The sequence below is a fragment of the Triturus cristatus genome, chromosome 4_1, assembly GCF_964204655.1.
Source record: "Triturus cristatus chromosome 4_1, aTriCri1.1, whole genome shotgun sequence".
Classification (NCBI taxonomy): Eukaryota; Metazoa; Chordata; class Amphibia; order Caudata; family Salamandridae; genus Triturus; species Triturus cristatus.
The window spans coordinates 413,442,172-413,458,765 of NC_140585.1; the positions used below are offsets into that span (position 1 = coordinate 413,442,172).

Below are 16,594 nucleotides of genomic sequence, written 5' to 3' on the forward strand. Positions count from 1 at the left end.
ACTCCAGGTCAAACTTTCTGAAACACTGATTTTTATTGTCCCTAGCCCAGCAAGGACTTGCATTGTACACACTGAAAGGTTACTTGTCAGCTCTTGTAGCTTCTTTGTAGTTGCTGGATCAGCCTTCTTTGTTTAAATCCCCTTTTGTGTTGCATTTTTTGAAAGGTTTGCAACATACATATCTGCTTACTCCCTTTATTATACTTCAGTGAGACCTGAATTTGGTGCTCAAAGTTCTATTATGTTCACCCTTAAACCTTTACACCACTGCACATTGCAGCTTCTCACTCTCAGGTCAGTTTTCCTCATCTCATCGCCATAGCATCAGTGCAACATGTGAGCGAGCTTCAATCCCTTTCCAACAATAAGCTATATTAGACTTTTTTTCCAGACAAGTTGCTCTTGAGGACTCCAGCTTCTATTCTTCCGAATGTGGTCGTATCTTTTAATGTCTGGCAAGGAGGATAAATGGCTTCATCATTTAGATCAAATGAGGACACTCAGTTCTTGCATCAATCATACCAATGACAATCAGCTCTTCGTTAGATTCAGTGGAAGGAAAAAAGTCAAGGCAGTAGAGAAGAGATCCAACTCTCAGTGGATCATGCTCTGTATCAAAATCTGGTACACACTGGCCAATAAGCATTGCCCAGAAGGCTCACAGGCTAATTGCACGGAAGCAAATGCTGCTACCACACAGCATTGGCCCCTTGAGTGCCTGTTCTAGATATTTGTGAAGCTGCTATGTGGATGTGCCTTCATATGTTCACAAAGCACTGCTGCCTGGACTGCCTCGTCTGTTGCGAAAGGCACTTTGCCCGTTTGGTCTTGCTGGACGTGTTTGTGTAAGCCAGTTCACAGACCCACCATTGTGAGGGTACTTCTTTGGTATCTATTCAAAAATGTGAGTAATCTTCGGTTAAGAGTATCCATCAAAACAACAAGTTAGTTACCATGGGTAGTGCTCTTTCTAGTGTATACTCGATTCCTTGCCGACCCTCCCACCTCCACATTCTGTGATTTTGTCTCCTTTTTTACATGTAAACAAATCCAGAGTCTAGAACTCTGCACGTTCGCCACAACCAATTTGCTAATAGGCTCTGCATCTGGCAGCGTGGACAGCTAAAATGTAATAGATATCAGCCGCATGGGTGGTGCTTATATGCAGCTCCACACATCACTTCCAAGAAACAACATTGTAAGATACTCTAAGCATAATAATTTTCCGGGCTCCAAAGCGAACCATCAGCAAATTCAGTATACCTTCATTATCACCAGCTGGGCAGAACTCTGACATAAATGTTAATTCAACTAGCAGAAAATTACTTAAACATTGGGTCTATTTTCTGAGCCATGAGAATTCACTTTACTTAAGACAATTGATTTTATAAATCTGTTTGATGATCCTAGAATTCCACTTAATAATCATGAATTTTAAAATTACTACAATGCTTGAAGGTATTAAAATCAAAAAGGTACGAAGACATTAAGCTAGTAACTCTTCAACAAGGCTCTTTAGGTACATGATCCAGGGTAAAATTTGTCTAAGATAATTCCTGTACTGATTTTGAAATAATGCTACACTTTTCGCATTACAAGTATTGATGTGATTCCAGTTTCTGTATCTGGTCCAAGGTTCCCCAATGAAAAGCAGGTATTCAACCCAAGACCGCCCAATGGAGTACTGTTTCCTGTGTGCAACCGGACCCGGCTGGCAGACTGGTGCCAAAGCTTTCTATCCCAGGCGACAATGAGATACCTTTATTGCATGGTCGGGGGCATAAACTTCTAGAGCTGATAAACAAGGGATAAGAGTTCTGGAGCAATTGAGGCTAATGGGATTTATGATTGTGAATGGTAGTCTGGGAGATAATCTCCCTGCGAATCCAACTCCCACAGTTCCAAAAGGCATCCCTGTAGTTGATTATCTTATATCTCCCTATGAAACATTTCAGTATTTTTCTGATATACCTTTTATTTATTTATTTAATTATTTATAGGTTTTGTATAGCGTCTGAATCACCTCCGAAGGGGTATCTCTGTGCTTGCGGACATACAAGAGAAGGCTGGCTCATCAGTGAGTCTAAAACAGAGCAGTTTTCAGAGACTTTCTGAACTGACGATGGTCCGGGCATTGCCTCAGCGAGGTGGGAAGCTGAGTCCAGTACAGGGGAGCAAGATGCGAGAAAGCTTTCCCACCAGTCCTTGACTTCTTGACCCGAGGAACCACCAGAAGAGATTTGGAACCGGAGCGGAGATCCCTAGAGGGGATGTAGCAATTGAATTTCTCCCTGAGGTAAACTGGGCAGTTACCATACACCGCCTTATGGACGATGCAGCAAACTTTAAACTTTATATGTTTTCACACTGGCAGCCAATGGCGCTGTTGAAGAAGCAGAAAAGAGGCCGCTCTGTAAGGGGCATTTAATACCAAATGAGCCGCTGTATTCTGGACTACCCGTAAATGATCCAGCGACGACTCATTAGCTGAGACCAGCAAGGCATTGCAGTAGTCCAGTCTGCTCAATACCAAAGCCTGGATAAGAGTTTTTCGTGTAGAGTCTGGAAGAAAAGGGATAACTCGTCTCAGCAAACTAAGCACATGGAAGCAGGAGCTGACAGTGTGGGTCAAGTGTTATTTCATGGTCAAGGCCTGCTCGATGCGAACACCTAGATTGTTTACTGCTGCCTTAGGCATGGGGGAGACACCCAGCTCTCCTGGCCACCATTCTGGTGACTACAGCAGTGAAACCTCTCCTAAGAGCATAATCTCGGTCTTCCCGGCGTTTAGTTGTAGAAAATTGTTACGCATCCATTTGGAGAATGCTAACATGCCGGAGGAGAAGGTAGACTGAGCGGAGAGGGTGGTTTTATTAAATGAGAAGGTAAGCTAGGTGTCATCCGCGTATGATATTGGCGTAAACCCATAAGTACTCAGGAGGTCGGCCAAGGGAGCGACATAGATATTAAACAGAGTGGGGCTTAAGCATGAGCCCTGAGGCACTCCTTTGGTCAGCTCCTTAGTTTTAGATTGAAAAGGTCCCAGGTTGACTGTCTGAGAGCGGTTGGAAAGGAAGCTTGTCATCCACCGCAAGGCCATTCCACCAATTCCAGATTCCTCCAGTCTCCTGAGCAGAATCTGGTGGTTGACTGTGTCGAATGCGGCTGAGAGATCTAACAACACCAGGAGAGTGGATTGGCCCCTATCTAATGCTAGCCTGATGTTGTCCATGACAGCCACCAGGGCTGTCTCCGTATTATGCTTTGGCCTAAAGCCTGACTGTGATGCGTCAAGGCTGCCTGAAGATTCGACGTGGTCTGACAGATGTTTGTTGATATACTTTTCCAAAAGTTTGCTCAGGAGAGGTAGAAGGGAAATTGGTCTCAAATTAGAAAGGTCTTCCATAGAGGCCTTCGTGTTTTCACAAATTGGAATGACTTGTGCCGCCTTCCATTCAAGTGGAAGATGACCCTCCTTCAATGAAAGATTAAGAAGGAAACAAATAGGAGCTGAAAGTTGTTTGGCAAGAGAGGAGGCGATTTTAGCTGGTATAATGTCTAGAGGCGATCCTGACTTCACAGTGCGTGATAAGGCTTCCACTTCCTTACGAGTCGGGGGGGGGAAGTTCTCCAGCAATTGCCCCTTCGAGCAGGGAGAAGAGTTGTAGGTCACGTGGACCGACTGTGAACTATCTGCAGTGATAATCTTGTTATAAATTAGATCAATTTTTTGTATTATATGTTCTGCATTAGTGTCACAGAGGGCTTGAGATGGGGCTTCCTCCAGATCACAAGCCTTGGGGTTAGTAAAAGATTTAAGGATCTGGAATAAAGCTTTGGGGCCATTCCCTGCCTGGTTTAGCTGATGGGCGATAAAGGATTCCTGTGCCATTTTTATATTTTTATGATACTGAGAGAGAGATATCCTATATTTCTCTTTATCATCCCCATGATGGGTACGTCGCCATCGCCTCTCCAGGTTTTTGCAGTGGCATTTTTCATTGCAGAGCTCGGGTGTGAACCAAGCCGCCTGAGCTTGCCTAGGCTTACTGGGTAGATTTTTTAAAGGGGCGAGCTGCTCAATGGCCTCTGTGGGAGAACGGGTTAAGTGACTATTGTATTCTGTCCTTTAAAGTGAACCTGTCCCTAGAAGCACCAGCACAGTGGAACCATGTTTAGTAGACACGTTTTTATACAGAAATGTTGTAATCAAATATGCAGGAGACCTTGAATGATACTATCCTTTCAAGATCTGTTACTTAATGTAGTTGATTTTTGGAATAGCTGTGAAAGTAATATTATTGAGTAATTTGAGTCTTGTGTTAAAGAAAATTGTAGATACAATAGTAGCCAAGCAGCATGAGCCAAAGAGACATAACCGCATTGTCAGGGATAGGGCTAAGCAGAAAACGTCTGCAGAAATTAATGGCCTCATTTGAATGCAGGCTTTAGCAACATTTCCCTAGACAAGCTCAAATAAATGGGATATTGAGGAAGAGGAGAGCTAGATATCAGGCTGCTCTGTAAAGACAATTCTGCTGCTCACTAGTTTTAGCTGCACGAAGCACTAGTGTCTAGAAATATAACATGTTTTGGTGGATAATTTTACAAAAATATGAAACTACCAAACCTACATCACGGATAACCCTATCTCCAAGGGACAATCAATACACCTCACCAGCCCTTATGTTTATGAGTCCCCATCAACAAGTTTGATAGCTGATTTTATTCATGGAACCACATGCACATACTCAGGGTTATTGGTCCTGAGTAGGACCCAATGATAGTAATAAAAAGGGAGCCCACACTTTCGGCAATGTTTTGAGATGTCAGTCAGTCAGTTGGGCTTTTGTCGACTTCTCAATTGACTTTGACAGAGGTGATTGACCGACGCAAGGAAAATAATTGATGGTTCTCGAGTTTCCCCCTGATTGTTAAAATTAATAATGTTCTTTGATCTAAATGCGAAAGGGCTGCAAAAAATGTTTATATGAACTTAAATCTTATGAACCAGGACATATTTTTCACATAAAATCCTCAAAAAGTAAGATGATGCGATTTAGGAGCACAAATAAAAAAATGTGCATGACGCGTGAGCATTAAGTAAGAAAAAATAGAAAGAGCAAAAGTATACCCTCATTTAGAGAATATGTTCCAGTACTATCTAAGCAACAAGCACTGTATATCCCAGCAGGTTGCAAAGCCTTGGCACAGGCACTTTAAACATTTAATCTCCTTTTCTAAGACAACAAATTTAACTTTAACATATGCAATGAAATATATCCTGTATAACTCCTGATGCTTCTCAATAAAATAGAGGTAAAACTTTGTAAATACTCTGCATTTAGTTCTTCAGCTTTGTTTCGAGCTATGAGACTTGAATATGGATTGCTGAGTACTTTTGTTGTGGGCCTGGCTTTGGTGATCCATTAGGGTATTTTTTGTGAGCTGCCCCAAGAGGGTTCCCTGAGAGAACTGATGAATAAAGACACTTTTAGAGGGAAGGGTACACACAGGTCCTTCCAGAAAAATCTTTACTATGTTTTACAACCCTCTGGGCACTCTCTGGCAACCTATGAACGTCATTCAGGGATTGCCGCTGAGCCCCCGGCCAGTTCCAGATTACCAAATAGGCAAAGTAGGCACTGGCCTATGGGCCTCACTCCTTTTAGGGGCTCTTGGTCAACAGATCAAATTAATATTGATTTGATCTTGAAAGAAAATTACAATCAAGCTTTCCTAAATATTGTTTTCAAAAGACAGAAAAATCGAATCAACTCAAAGAAACGAAAACTTTACATTAAAGACTCTATAAAGAAAATACTGTATTAATGTAATGTACCCATTAACAACTTAACGTACATAAACCAGAGACATCAGATTCACATAACAGTTTGTCTCTTACAAGCTCATCTTCTGGCAGCTGTCAGTTAGTAAAAATATCTGGTGCATTGGGTATTAGCAGATAATTAGCAAGTGGGCCCCCGAAATTTCAACTGCCTAGCGGTCTGCACAGGGTTTAATCTGGCACTGCACCTGGTTTGCCCCGTGGGCACTGCCTTAGCGACCCCTGGCCTCAGAGATGGCAAATTCAGTGCCAAGTACACTAGGCGCTCGCCCATATGAGTGTTGGGTCTGCATCATCCATGCTTTATGCCATTTTTACTGTACTAATAGTTAATATAGCATATTATTCACTAATAGTGTAATAACAAAATGAAGCATCGAGCTAGAACGTGATGACCTTTCCTGGCAGCTAAGTTAACTTAAATAGTTCTTTTAAATGTATGTTGTGTGCAGGCTTCTGGGTGGACGTTTGTTTCAGGAGAGAGAGTATGTGTGTCAGTACGAGTGAGTGTGAGTGAAAGGGATTGTGGCAGGCACTGAGCGAGAATGAGTTAGATTTAGTGTCAGCAAGTGAGTTTGGGTAAGTCAGGGTGAGTAAGAATGAGTACATGAAAGTACTAGTGTCTTCAAGTGAGTGGGCAATTAGAATGATTAAGAGTGAGAGTGAAGAAGTGTTAGAATGTGAGAACATTAGGTAGAGTGAGTTAAAGTAATTGAGAATAAGTCAGAGTGAGAACGTATACACGTGAATGCGTGAATCAATGAGTGAGAGTGTAAGAGTGAATGAGAGTTTGGCAACTCGACACATCAGTGTGGATACAAAGAATGCACACTTATATTGAATTATATCTCAACCATAAAGTACGTAGAAGTATATTATTGCTGAAGGTAAATGCCCTTCCATTGAAAGTTGTAACTGGGTATGAGGTGGATTAGCTTACAATGGATGCCCTTGCACTTTAAGCAATAATGGAATCCAAGATTTTAATAACGTTATTTTTGCCCACCGTTCGCTAATACCACAACAAAGACAGTTTTTACTCCCGGTTTTCTTAAACTTGGCATATCGTCGGTGAACAACGCACAGACTTTTTTATTATCCCCAAAATGAGCTTATTAGTTTCAATAGTTTTACATTTTTATATCTACTTGAATATTTACTACGTTTATTATGATTTTATTATGGATTATATGATGCTATGATGATGTGTTGATCTATCTCTGTTGAGGTAAGTACTCATCCTTCCTCGCATTTCCTACGCTCCACTGTGTCCACGAGTATTCCCTGATTGTGTTCATATGTTTCTGCAGGCATCTCCATAACAATCGCATCCACTCCATGGGGAACAACTGCTTCGATGGACTCCACAACTTAGAGACTTTGTGAGTTGACTTTTTATGTGTATTTGTGTGTTTAACCTTTTCAGCTGCACCTTGATATTCTAAGAGGCAAAAATAGACTGACAGGCAAAGCCGCCTTCTTTACTGGATTCACTGTCATGGATTATTGTTTACAGGGACCATGCAACAAAACACCGTTTTACATTAAATATAAACATTGTTGTGTTACCAGTATAAAACATTGAAGTGTTTTTACTTTATGTTGACATATACCTACATACATTTTATGCATTTAATAGGCAGGCCATCATTCTCTTTGAAAACCAAATGCTATAGAGTACAAGCCTTCAGTCATCTCAAATGTACAAAATGAGATTTCTTAAAGGTCAATATTTGTTATGCAGGAAGAACCTATAGAGGCCGAAAAATCTTTAGCAGCATTAAGTACACTCTGTATGTTGGAATATAAAAGAGGCTGATATGGACATACATAACTCAAAAATGCAACACTGATGGCAGAAAACACTGCACACTACAAAGATGTTGCTACTATATCTACGGGTTTCCACAAAAAGTTATTGTAGCATCTGTAATAGGTGGAGAACCGAGCAATAAGAACACCTTTCACATTATCTCAGCAGCAAGTGAAATGAACGGACTCGATTTCCCTGGATGGAGATTGCAGAACTTGGTTCTTTACCAAAAGATTTAGCAAAAGGGAGCGGTGAGTATAGCCTACCTCCACCACTCGTGTCACAACCTACACCCAAAACAGTTTGGGTGCCCTAGTATTTAAGAGTTATACAGAAGGACATCATTAAAATACAGATACATTTGTGAAACTATCTGAAAGTATCATAGGGGCAGCCAGGTGCCAGCAAACAGTTCAAAACACCTGAATGACAGAGCAGGGGCCTCGCGTACGTAGGTTTCATTTTGAGATTTGAGGTATCGCATCTCTCTCGCTACTTATCAGACCATCCTGTTCACGGAAGAGGTGTGGCGCAGCGGCCAGGGCCTCTGACTCCGGAACACAGGGGCTCACAGTTCGATTGCCGGTGGTAGGTTAGCCCAGCACCATGTGACTCTGGGCAATAGCTCGCTTAATCTTACCGATGGCCCTCAGCGCCTTGACACCCTTGGGTAATTTTTCGCACTTTACAAATACTGGATTTAATTTCATTTACTGCAAGTTTTCATGGGGGAATCGGAGGACCCCAGGGACTTGGAGGATCTCTCCTGAGGTCCTGCAGGACCCCGAAGGAGGAGAAATTCTGCCTGGGGCAGTGACAGACATTTTTTAGCTAAACGGGTCTACGACCCCATCGCGGGCGACTATGTGGGTCGCAATGAAGGCAGTGTATCGGCTTATCATGTGGGATGCGGCGTACCTTGCAGTTCAAGCTCCTCCAGAAGGAAGATAAACTTGCGTGGGCCCAGCAATTATCTCCGTATGGTGAGGATGGGCGGAGGGAGGAATTGCAACTTCAACGGCTGGTTTCTAGGGTTCGGGATGGGTTGGAGAGGTATCCGCTTAAATCGTATCTCTAACTCTCCATAGGTAGAGGGACAGAACCGGGCTCCTCCTTGTCTGAATTCTTCAGGGGGTGACCCCTCACTCTGTTATCCTACACATTTGTTCTCCTCAAGGGCGTGCGGTTTATACACAAGGTGGTATAGGGGACACCTTTAAAATTCACGCTAGTACCTGTCAAAACCTTCCTTGCCTCTTTACCGCTCCCGCAGCTGGGTGACGTTGATGTTCGTGGTTTGGAGGCGGCCCTCACTCTGGAGGAAATTCATACTGCCTTAAGGACACTAAAATACTTTGTAAGGTACTTGCCCATAGATTCTATGGAACCTGATGCACATCTTGCATGAGTTGGAGAATAGAGATGAGGAATTGGCACTGGTATCATAGACATAGCTAAGGTGTTTGACACAGTTAAATGGCACTATCTCATGCAGGTGTTGCATATGCGGAGCCCGCTTTGGTTCTTGGGTATGCTTGCCGTACATACAGCCCACTACCAGGGTGGGTAGGCTTTGCTCCGACCTGTAGGAGGTGGGCCAGGGCACATGTTATGGTTGTGCGTTGTCACCCCTCCTCTTTGCAATTGTACTGGACCAATTTGCAGTTCAAATCCATCAAAATATGGCCAAATGGGGGATGAGGGTGACATGTGTCACTCACTTAGTGTCCCTCGATGCAGACGATCTCTTTTTTATCTCTCTTACCCTTGGCGATCTCTCCCCATCCTGCTGTTGTACTTAACTACATTTAGGGCTCTATTTGGCTTTCACCTCAACTATGGAAAGTCATTTGTTTTTCCACTGGGATCTCTGGCTGCTCATCAGCCAGGGAAGTTGCCTCCTGTGCCCCTTTGCTGAGAATCAGATACATTCTGGTAACTGGAAATAATTGTAGCCCATACACCAGAAAGTCGTAGGCAATAAAATTTAGAAACGGTCACTGAGGGCCTTCGCTTGTCAGTGCAGTTTTTAAATTCCCTGCCGCTCTTTCATGGGTCATGTGGCTGTCACTAAGATGTTGTTTCTACCTCATTGCCTCTACATTTTTCAACATTAATTTGACATTCTGCCCCAGGATGTCTTTCGTAGGTTACTTTTCCTTATGACATCATTGATCTGGGCTGGGGGACGAAGCAGGGTAGCTATGGCCTACGTCTCAACCTTTGGAAGAAGAAGGCCTGGCCGAGCCTAATCTAGAGCAATATTATTTGGCATCCCAAATGCAACATGTGGCATACTGGTTAGTTGAGGAGGGCACTTGGAAAAACTCACTTTTAGGAAACATGTGGGGGCTCTTCCCTACCTCAGCTCCCGGTGACGTGGGCCGGGATGTGGTATATGTCCCATATCTGGTCAGGCATCCTGCATCCCTGTGGAAAAGAACAATTAAAGGAGTTTTGAGCAGGGCCCCATTTGCTCGGGATTATGTATTCTGGAATCTGCTGGTTTTAAAACACCGAGGGTCTCTGTGAACCTGTCTGCCTAGAGGACGGGAGGTTGCAAGGTGCTGAGCAATTTGTTTCCTAAGGAGGAATTTATAGCTTTTGAGGCTGCACAGGCAAGCTTCCATATAGAGCTGGGCCAGCTTTTGCTGCATGTTAGCATTGCAGCTATTGTGTGGGATATATAACCCACTTTCCGATTGCCCCGACTACATAATTTTATTTTAGAGGCCTCTTGGAGCTACAAGGGAGCCTACACTTAGTATACCGTCTGTATACGCCCATGTTGGTGGATCATAGGCAGGATTTGTTCCCTGTGCCGTGGCCCTGAGAGGGTGGTCTGGGGGCTCCACTTAAGGATGCCCAATGGAAGCAGGTGTGTGCCCTGGTGAAGACTATGTCAAGTAATGCGCGCTTCAAACTTCTACACTTTCACTTCTTTCATCGTACATATTTTACAGTGTTTTTGCACTTGGAATGGAGTGCTTTGAGGTAAATTAATATTGGGGTAAAGTGATGACTCTAGTGAGGTCTGAGGTGCTGATCTCTGTGGATATGCAACTTGATGTCTGCCTGTCGGGCGAAATCCGTGAGCCAAAAGGCCTAAAAATGGGCTTTAAATTCCTTCACCTGATGTTTTTCCTTTGCAATAGGCGGGTGGCGATTACATGGATGGGCTAGTGTGGACCGAGTGAGGGGAGATGGGCAGCGGACGTGGCTGAATGGGCCATAGATATGGAGATCCATTTGAAGTGGTGCAGGGATGATGAAAGGGCACAGGAAGATATTGAGGTATGGGTGGCAGTGTTGGATAGATACATGGATCCGGGGGGTTTCATCGGGGAGGACAAAGGGTCACTAGTTACTAATGAAGTCGTAAGGGGAGTGGAAGGATATGGTGGGGGAGGTACAGGCAAAACCTCTGAATGGTATGTGTCCATATATGTTGGACAAATCATTAATGAGTCAGTTAAACAGTCATGTTTAAAAAATAAAAATAAAAGTCATACGCCAAGGAGTGGCCATTAGCGCTGCCTCCTCCATTATACCACAACCATGTAATACCAGTGAGGTCAACCCCACAACCTGAAAGACAAAACCCCATTAACAATGAGGTTAAAAAACATGTTAGAGAGATTCTCACACAACTTGAGTTCCAAGGTGTAATAGAAAGTAGCATCTCTCCTATGAATAATCCCTTGTTTCCAGTAATGAAACTAGATCACTCATATCATCTAGTATTGGAGTACAAACATTTAAACACAGCTACACAAACATTTACAATACAACATGCGCATAAAGCAGCACTAATAAACAAAATAATGCCCACCTTAATGTCCTGTTTCTGGGGTGCAAGCTGTCAAGTGAAGACAAAAGCCTTGCGACACACTTCTTAAAGTTTGCGCTTTTACAATCCCCAAACACTTTAAAAAAACTTAACTCCATATTGAATTTCCTAAATTTTGGCAGAACATGCATTCCAGATTACGCAGCATGGGTTAAACTATTCTACGACTTGATTCATCCAGACTTTTCAAGCACACACTAGACCACTGAACAAACATTTGTTGCATTCAGTACAAGCTGATATACTAGCTTCAAAACACACATGTGTATGAATACTACAAACCTGGTAATCTATATCATGGCGGCTGCATCAGGATATACCTACATTACATTCAACAAAGGAAACACTGTACCAATTGGATACATATTGCATTCATACACCAATCCTAAAATGCATTTTGCAACGACAGACTGGAACTACAGGACTTTTCATTAGGTCCTCGAAAACCACGTCAAAGGGGGGGCGCTAGAGGGCGCCAGGCAAGATGGCCGCACTTTAGTGCAGATCGGCCCCGCTGATCTCTCATCTGTCTAGAATCGACTTAATATTGAAGCCTGTAAACGGTTGTCCCACATTGCGCTAACACCCTGCAACTTGTGGAGGGGTCCTGGCTCTCTACTGGCAGTGTGACGGCTGAAAATTCGGTTCTCGTGCTCTGCCTAGCGAACGACAAGATGGCGGCTGCCGAAGCATGACAAGGATTCTCCCCACTGCAACAACTCTATGCGCGGCCAGCGAGGGATTAATCTGCCGGTGACGATCCTGCCGATCGGTGGGTGCTGGACCGATCGACAGTTTTGCCCAAGGGCGGGGGTGTAGGTGACTCACTTTCGTGCCCTTCAAGACTAACCGGGGGCCTTCAGCTGAACGCGCTGGCCAGCCGAGCCCTGGGTCTGCTGCCACTGCTGCGGTGAGCATCCGCGGAGCCCGGACTGACGCTGCTGCGCTCTTTGGCACCTGAAGATCTGCGGCCTACCTCGCTGGATAGACCGATGCAGACTGGGCCTGGTGGTTCCATGGAGGCGCGTTAGACCTCCGCTGTGTTCTGCCCTTGAGGACCGGAGAGCTGGTGGAGCCGACTGCAGGCTGTGGTGAGTGGGGAGAGGCCAGGCTCCTAGCCTTCAGCTGCGGTGGTGGGTGGGGGCTGGAGCGTACTGCCACGCTCTGCAAGCTGCAGCCTGTGAGTGTGGCTGAGGCGGGGTATCTCCATGCATGCCTGGCGACTAGTCGTGCATTGACTCTGGAGGTGTAGCAGTACTAGTATACACAGCAGCTGTATCCTGTAGGCGGCATTGTGCACTGGGCTGCTCCGTGCTGATAATTTCCATGCCTGGTGCATGTAATATAGTACCTGGGACTGATTTGGAGATTCGCTGTTGAGCCTGATAAATCTGAGTTGCCCTGGGAGTGGTTGAGCCCCAAAGAGTGTGTCATTGTGCCTGTGGTGTGCAACGGCTATAACTGCTAGCTGTGGGGCTCGAGCCTCAGGGGCCTGGTTGCGGATAAGTGGGACTCTCCCTCATTCTGTCAGAAGCAGAAATGGGCAGAACTGACAAGACGCAGCCTCGCCTCACATTTGAGGCGCGCAAATCCACTAAATCGCAGCAAAGGGCGGCCTCTGATTCTGAGGCGGATGCCCAGGGTGAGGGCCCCCCATACTGGTAGCAACTCTGCTCGCCATGCAGAAGAGTCTCCAATCTATTGAAGGAACTATGGTGGCGGTGAACCACAGGTTGGACCATATGTCATCCCAGCTAGAGAAGCAGAATGCACGGATGGGGGAGCTTGAGCAGCGCATCTCCACAACTGAAGATGGCCTCGGCGATGTGACGGACAAGGCACTCCACATGGAAAAAGTCTTAGCGCTCATCCAAGCAAAAAACAAAGATTTGGAGGCGAGGTCGCGCCGCAACAACATCCGCGTCACGGGCTTTCCTGAATCTACCAATACTGGCAGGATGGAGACCTTTGTTGAGTCCCTGGTCAAGGACATATTTGGCCCTGAAAATCTCTCCCCAATGTTTATAGTGGAGAGTGCCCATCGCTCACTGGCTGCAAGACCTGTACCTAGCTCGCCCTATAATCGCCCACCTACTGAACTATCAGGACCACGATGCCATCTTGAGGCTCGCGACAGAAAAGGGCACGATCAAGCACCAGGGGAATACTCTGTCCTCTTTCCCTGACTTTACGGTGGCTGTCCAGTCAGCGAGGCAAGAGTTTGGGGCAGTAAAAAAATTCTTGCAGTCTGAAGGCATTCCGTATGCCATGCTGTATCCAGCCCGCTTATGAGTGGGCCCAGATAGGGATTGCAAAATGTTCACGTCACCCAAGGCGGCGATGGAGCACGTCAAGAAGCTGAGGCGGAGGAGGTCTGCGACGACCGTGGATCAGGACGACGGGGGGCTATGATGATATATCTGGCCCTTCTCCACGATAGTGGGCACCACTGGGCAACTGTGCCAAATTCTGAATTTGGTTGAAGCCAGGATGCTCATAATACTGGTTATAAGTCTGGTGATTTAGTAACTTATTAACACCTGTTGATTTCCTTTGCTACACTTGGTGTGATCACCTGCTCACCCTCCTTTCTGGCAGGATCCGATTGTGCCAGGGGATATGGTCCCCGCTCTAGACGCTGGCTCATTCTGAGGGCTCAGACCCAACATAGTGTTCTGAGGTGTGACCTTCTTTTTCTTAATATGTCACGGGGCATGGCGGGACGGCTGGGAGATCAATTCTGTTTACTGGTGCCTCTTCTGATACCTGCCTTCAAGCGCTGGTTATTCACACGGGGATGCACTGTAATACTTGCTTGCTCCCCGGCTGGGTCACTTTTTGATGCAGTGATGCACTGTGGTCCTTTTTCCTCTCACCGGCCATTCTATAGGGACCGCAGCCTTATTTGTACTGATGTTATTCGATGCAGTGCTCTACTGTTAGAATATTCTAGCACATGTCATCGCCCTGATCAGCCACTTCCTACATTGTGGGAGGTTTGTAGCACTCTGGTGTTCCACCCATGGGTGTTCCCTAACGAAATGTATGCTCATTTTGTCACCCTGTTGGGGATTGTTAATTTCGGGTTGGGATGTCTTTGGGTGGGGGGCTGAAGAGGGCATGTTGGGAAAGTTGGCACTCTCATTTTGTACCCTCATTGTCCCTGTGCAAATTGATCTCCATGCACTATCTTGCGCTACTGATAACGTTTAAGCTTGCGCTTTCATGGGCAGTAACATAAAGTTCCTTACATGGAACGTGCGTGGCTTGAATAGTCCCAAGAAGATACGATCGGTCTTAGCACACTTAGACAGACTAGACGTCCAGGTGGCGCTCTTGCAGGAAACAAATCTTACGCAGCACTCAGAGAAAAATGTCGGCTCCCGCTGGGCGGGTCTGAAGGTGGCTTCCTCGTACTCCTCATATGCTCGGGGAGTGATGATACTGGTAAAGAAAGGGGTCCCATTCACTGTGCTTCACACTGAGGCGGATACTCAGGGCAGGGTAGCGCTGGTTCATGGTCTTCTCTGTAACACAGGAGTCCTTCTGGTGAATGTCTACAGCCCTAATGTCGACAACCCCACTTTCTTTGCAGATGTTTGGTGCCGTATCTCTAAATTCCCTCCGGCTGAGCTGATCTGGGGGGGACTTCAATACTTGTCTGGATGGGCAATTAGACAGACAGGGCAGCGGGACAACGCGTCGTAGCCTGGCCTCGGAGGTGTTATTAGGTTTTCTGGATGCAGGTGCTATACGAGATATTTGGCGCGTGCGACACCCCGACACCCGTGAAAGTACGTTCATTCCCACGGTGCATGGCACATGGTCCCGCTTGGACTATTGGCTTCTCTCAGAGATTGCATGCACTTGGGTACTGGACGTGCGTCATCTTGCCAAAACACTGTCAGACCACTCCCCCGTGCTGCTGGAGGTACAGGCGCCTGCATGCGTGCGCCCCCTGTTTCAATGGCGAATGCAACCCTCCTCCCTTACTGACCAGGTGTTCAGGTGCACAGTGGGCGTGGCTATCCGTAACTTCTTTACAGAGAACACAGGCTCCGTGGACAGTGCTGGGGTTCTGTGGGAGGCGTTTAAAGTAACTATTAGGGGCATCTGCATGGGGGCACAGGCCAGGGGTTTGAAGGACCTACGCCGGCGTATAAATAAGCTAGCGGATGAATTTTCTGCGCTGGAGCGCGAATACGCCCAAAGCCCATCTTCACACATACTGGCTGCTATCCGGGAGCGGGTCACGGAGCATAATGATATGGTGGGCCAAGCAGTGTCACATAGGTCTCGGCGTTATACTGCTCGATACTATGGGGAGGGGGGTTGCCCTAGTCGCTCGCTCGCTTGCTCAGAAATTGGCTACTCCACGCAGCCAAGACAGCATCACAGAGATGCTAGACCCTGAGGGTCAGGCGCATTATACTTCCCCTGAAATTAGCAAGGTGGTGCTGGACTACTACTTCCATCTGTATGGGGACCGGGCGCACGCACCGGCCGTTGACATACACACTTACTTAGATGACGTCGCTTTAGGGTGGCTATCCCTTAACCAACGCGAATACATCACACAGCCCTTTGATGTTGGAGATGTAAAATTGGCCATTATGTCCCTGCCCACGTGTAAGGCTGCAGGCCTAGATGGACTCCCGAGTGAGTTTTACTAGGCCTATGTGGATGACCTTGCACCAAGACTTTTAGACGTCTTTACGGAGGCGTATGATAGAGGTAAACTCCCCCCGATGTTCAAGGAAGCCCTCCTAGTTATGCTCCTTAAGCCTGATAAGCCTGCTAATCGATGCGACTCCTATCGCCCCCTCTCTATCATAAACATAGATGCCAAAATATTGGCGAAAATGATCGCCACTAGATTGCAGCCACTCATCCCTAACCTGGTTCTCCTGGATCAGTCGGGGTTTGTCCCCGCTTGGTCGACGGCGCATAATTTACATACAGTTTTCTCCACACTCCATTACTTCGAGACTGACTTTCAAGCGGTTGCTGAGCTGAAGCAGCAAAAGCATTTGATTCCCTGCATTGGGAGTTTATGTTCACAGTTCTACTCCGAATGGGAGTA

The 16,594-nt window shown here is 45.9% G+C and overlaps 1 protein-coding gene across 1 annotated transcript in view; it reads left to right on the forward strand.

Moving 5' to 3' along the window:
- Window positions 1–16,594, forward strand: part of LGR5 (leucine rich repeat containing G protein-coupled receptor 5) — an 829,784-nt gene that overhangs the window by 400,040 nt on the left and 413,150 nt on the right. Inside the window, exon 6 of the mRNA XM_085652528.1 lies at window positions 7,159–7,230. Coding sequence (XP_085508654.1) covers window positions 7,159–7,230 — 72 coding nt within the window. The remainder of the gene's footprint in view (window positions 1–7,158; window positions 7,231–16,594) is intronic.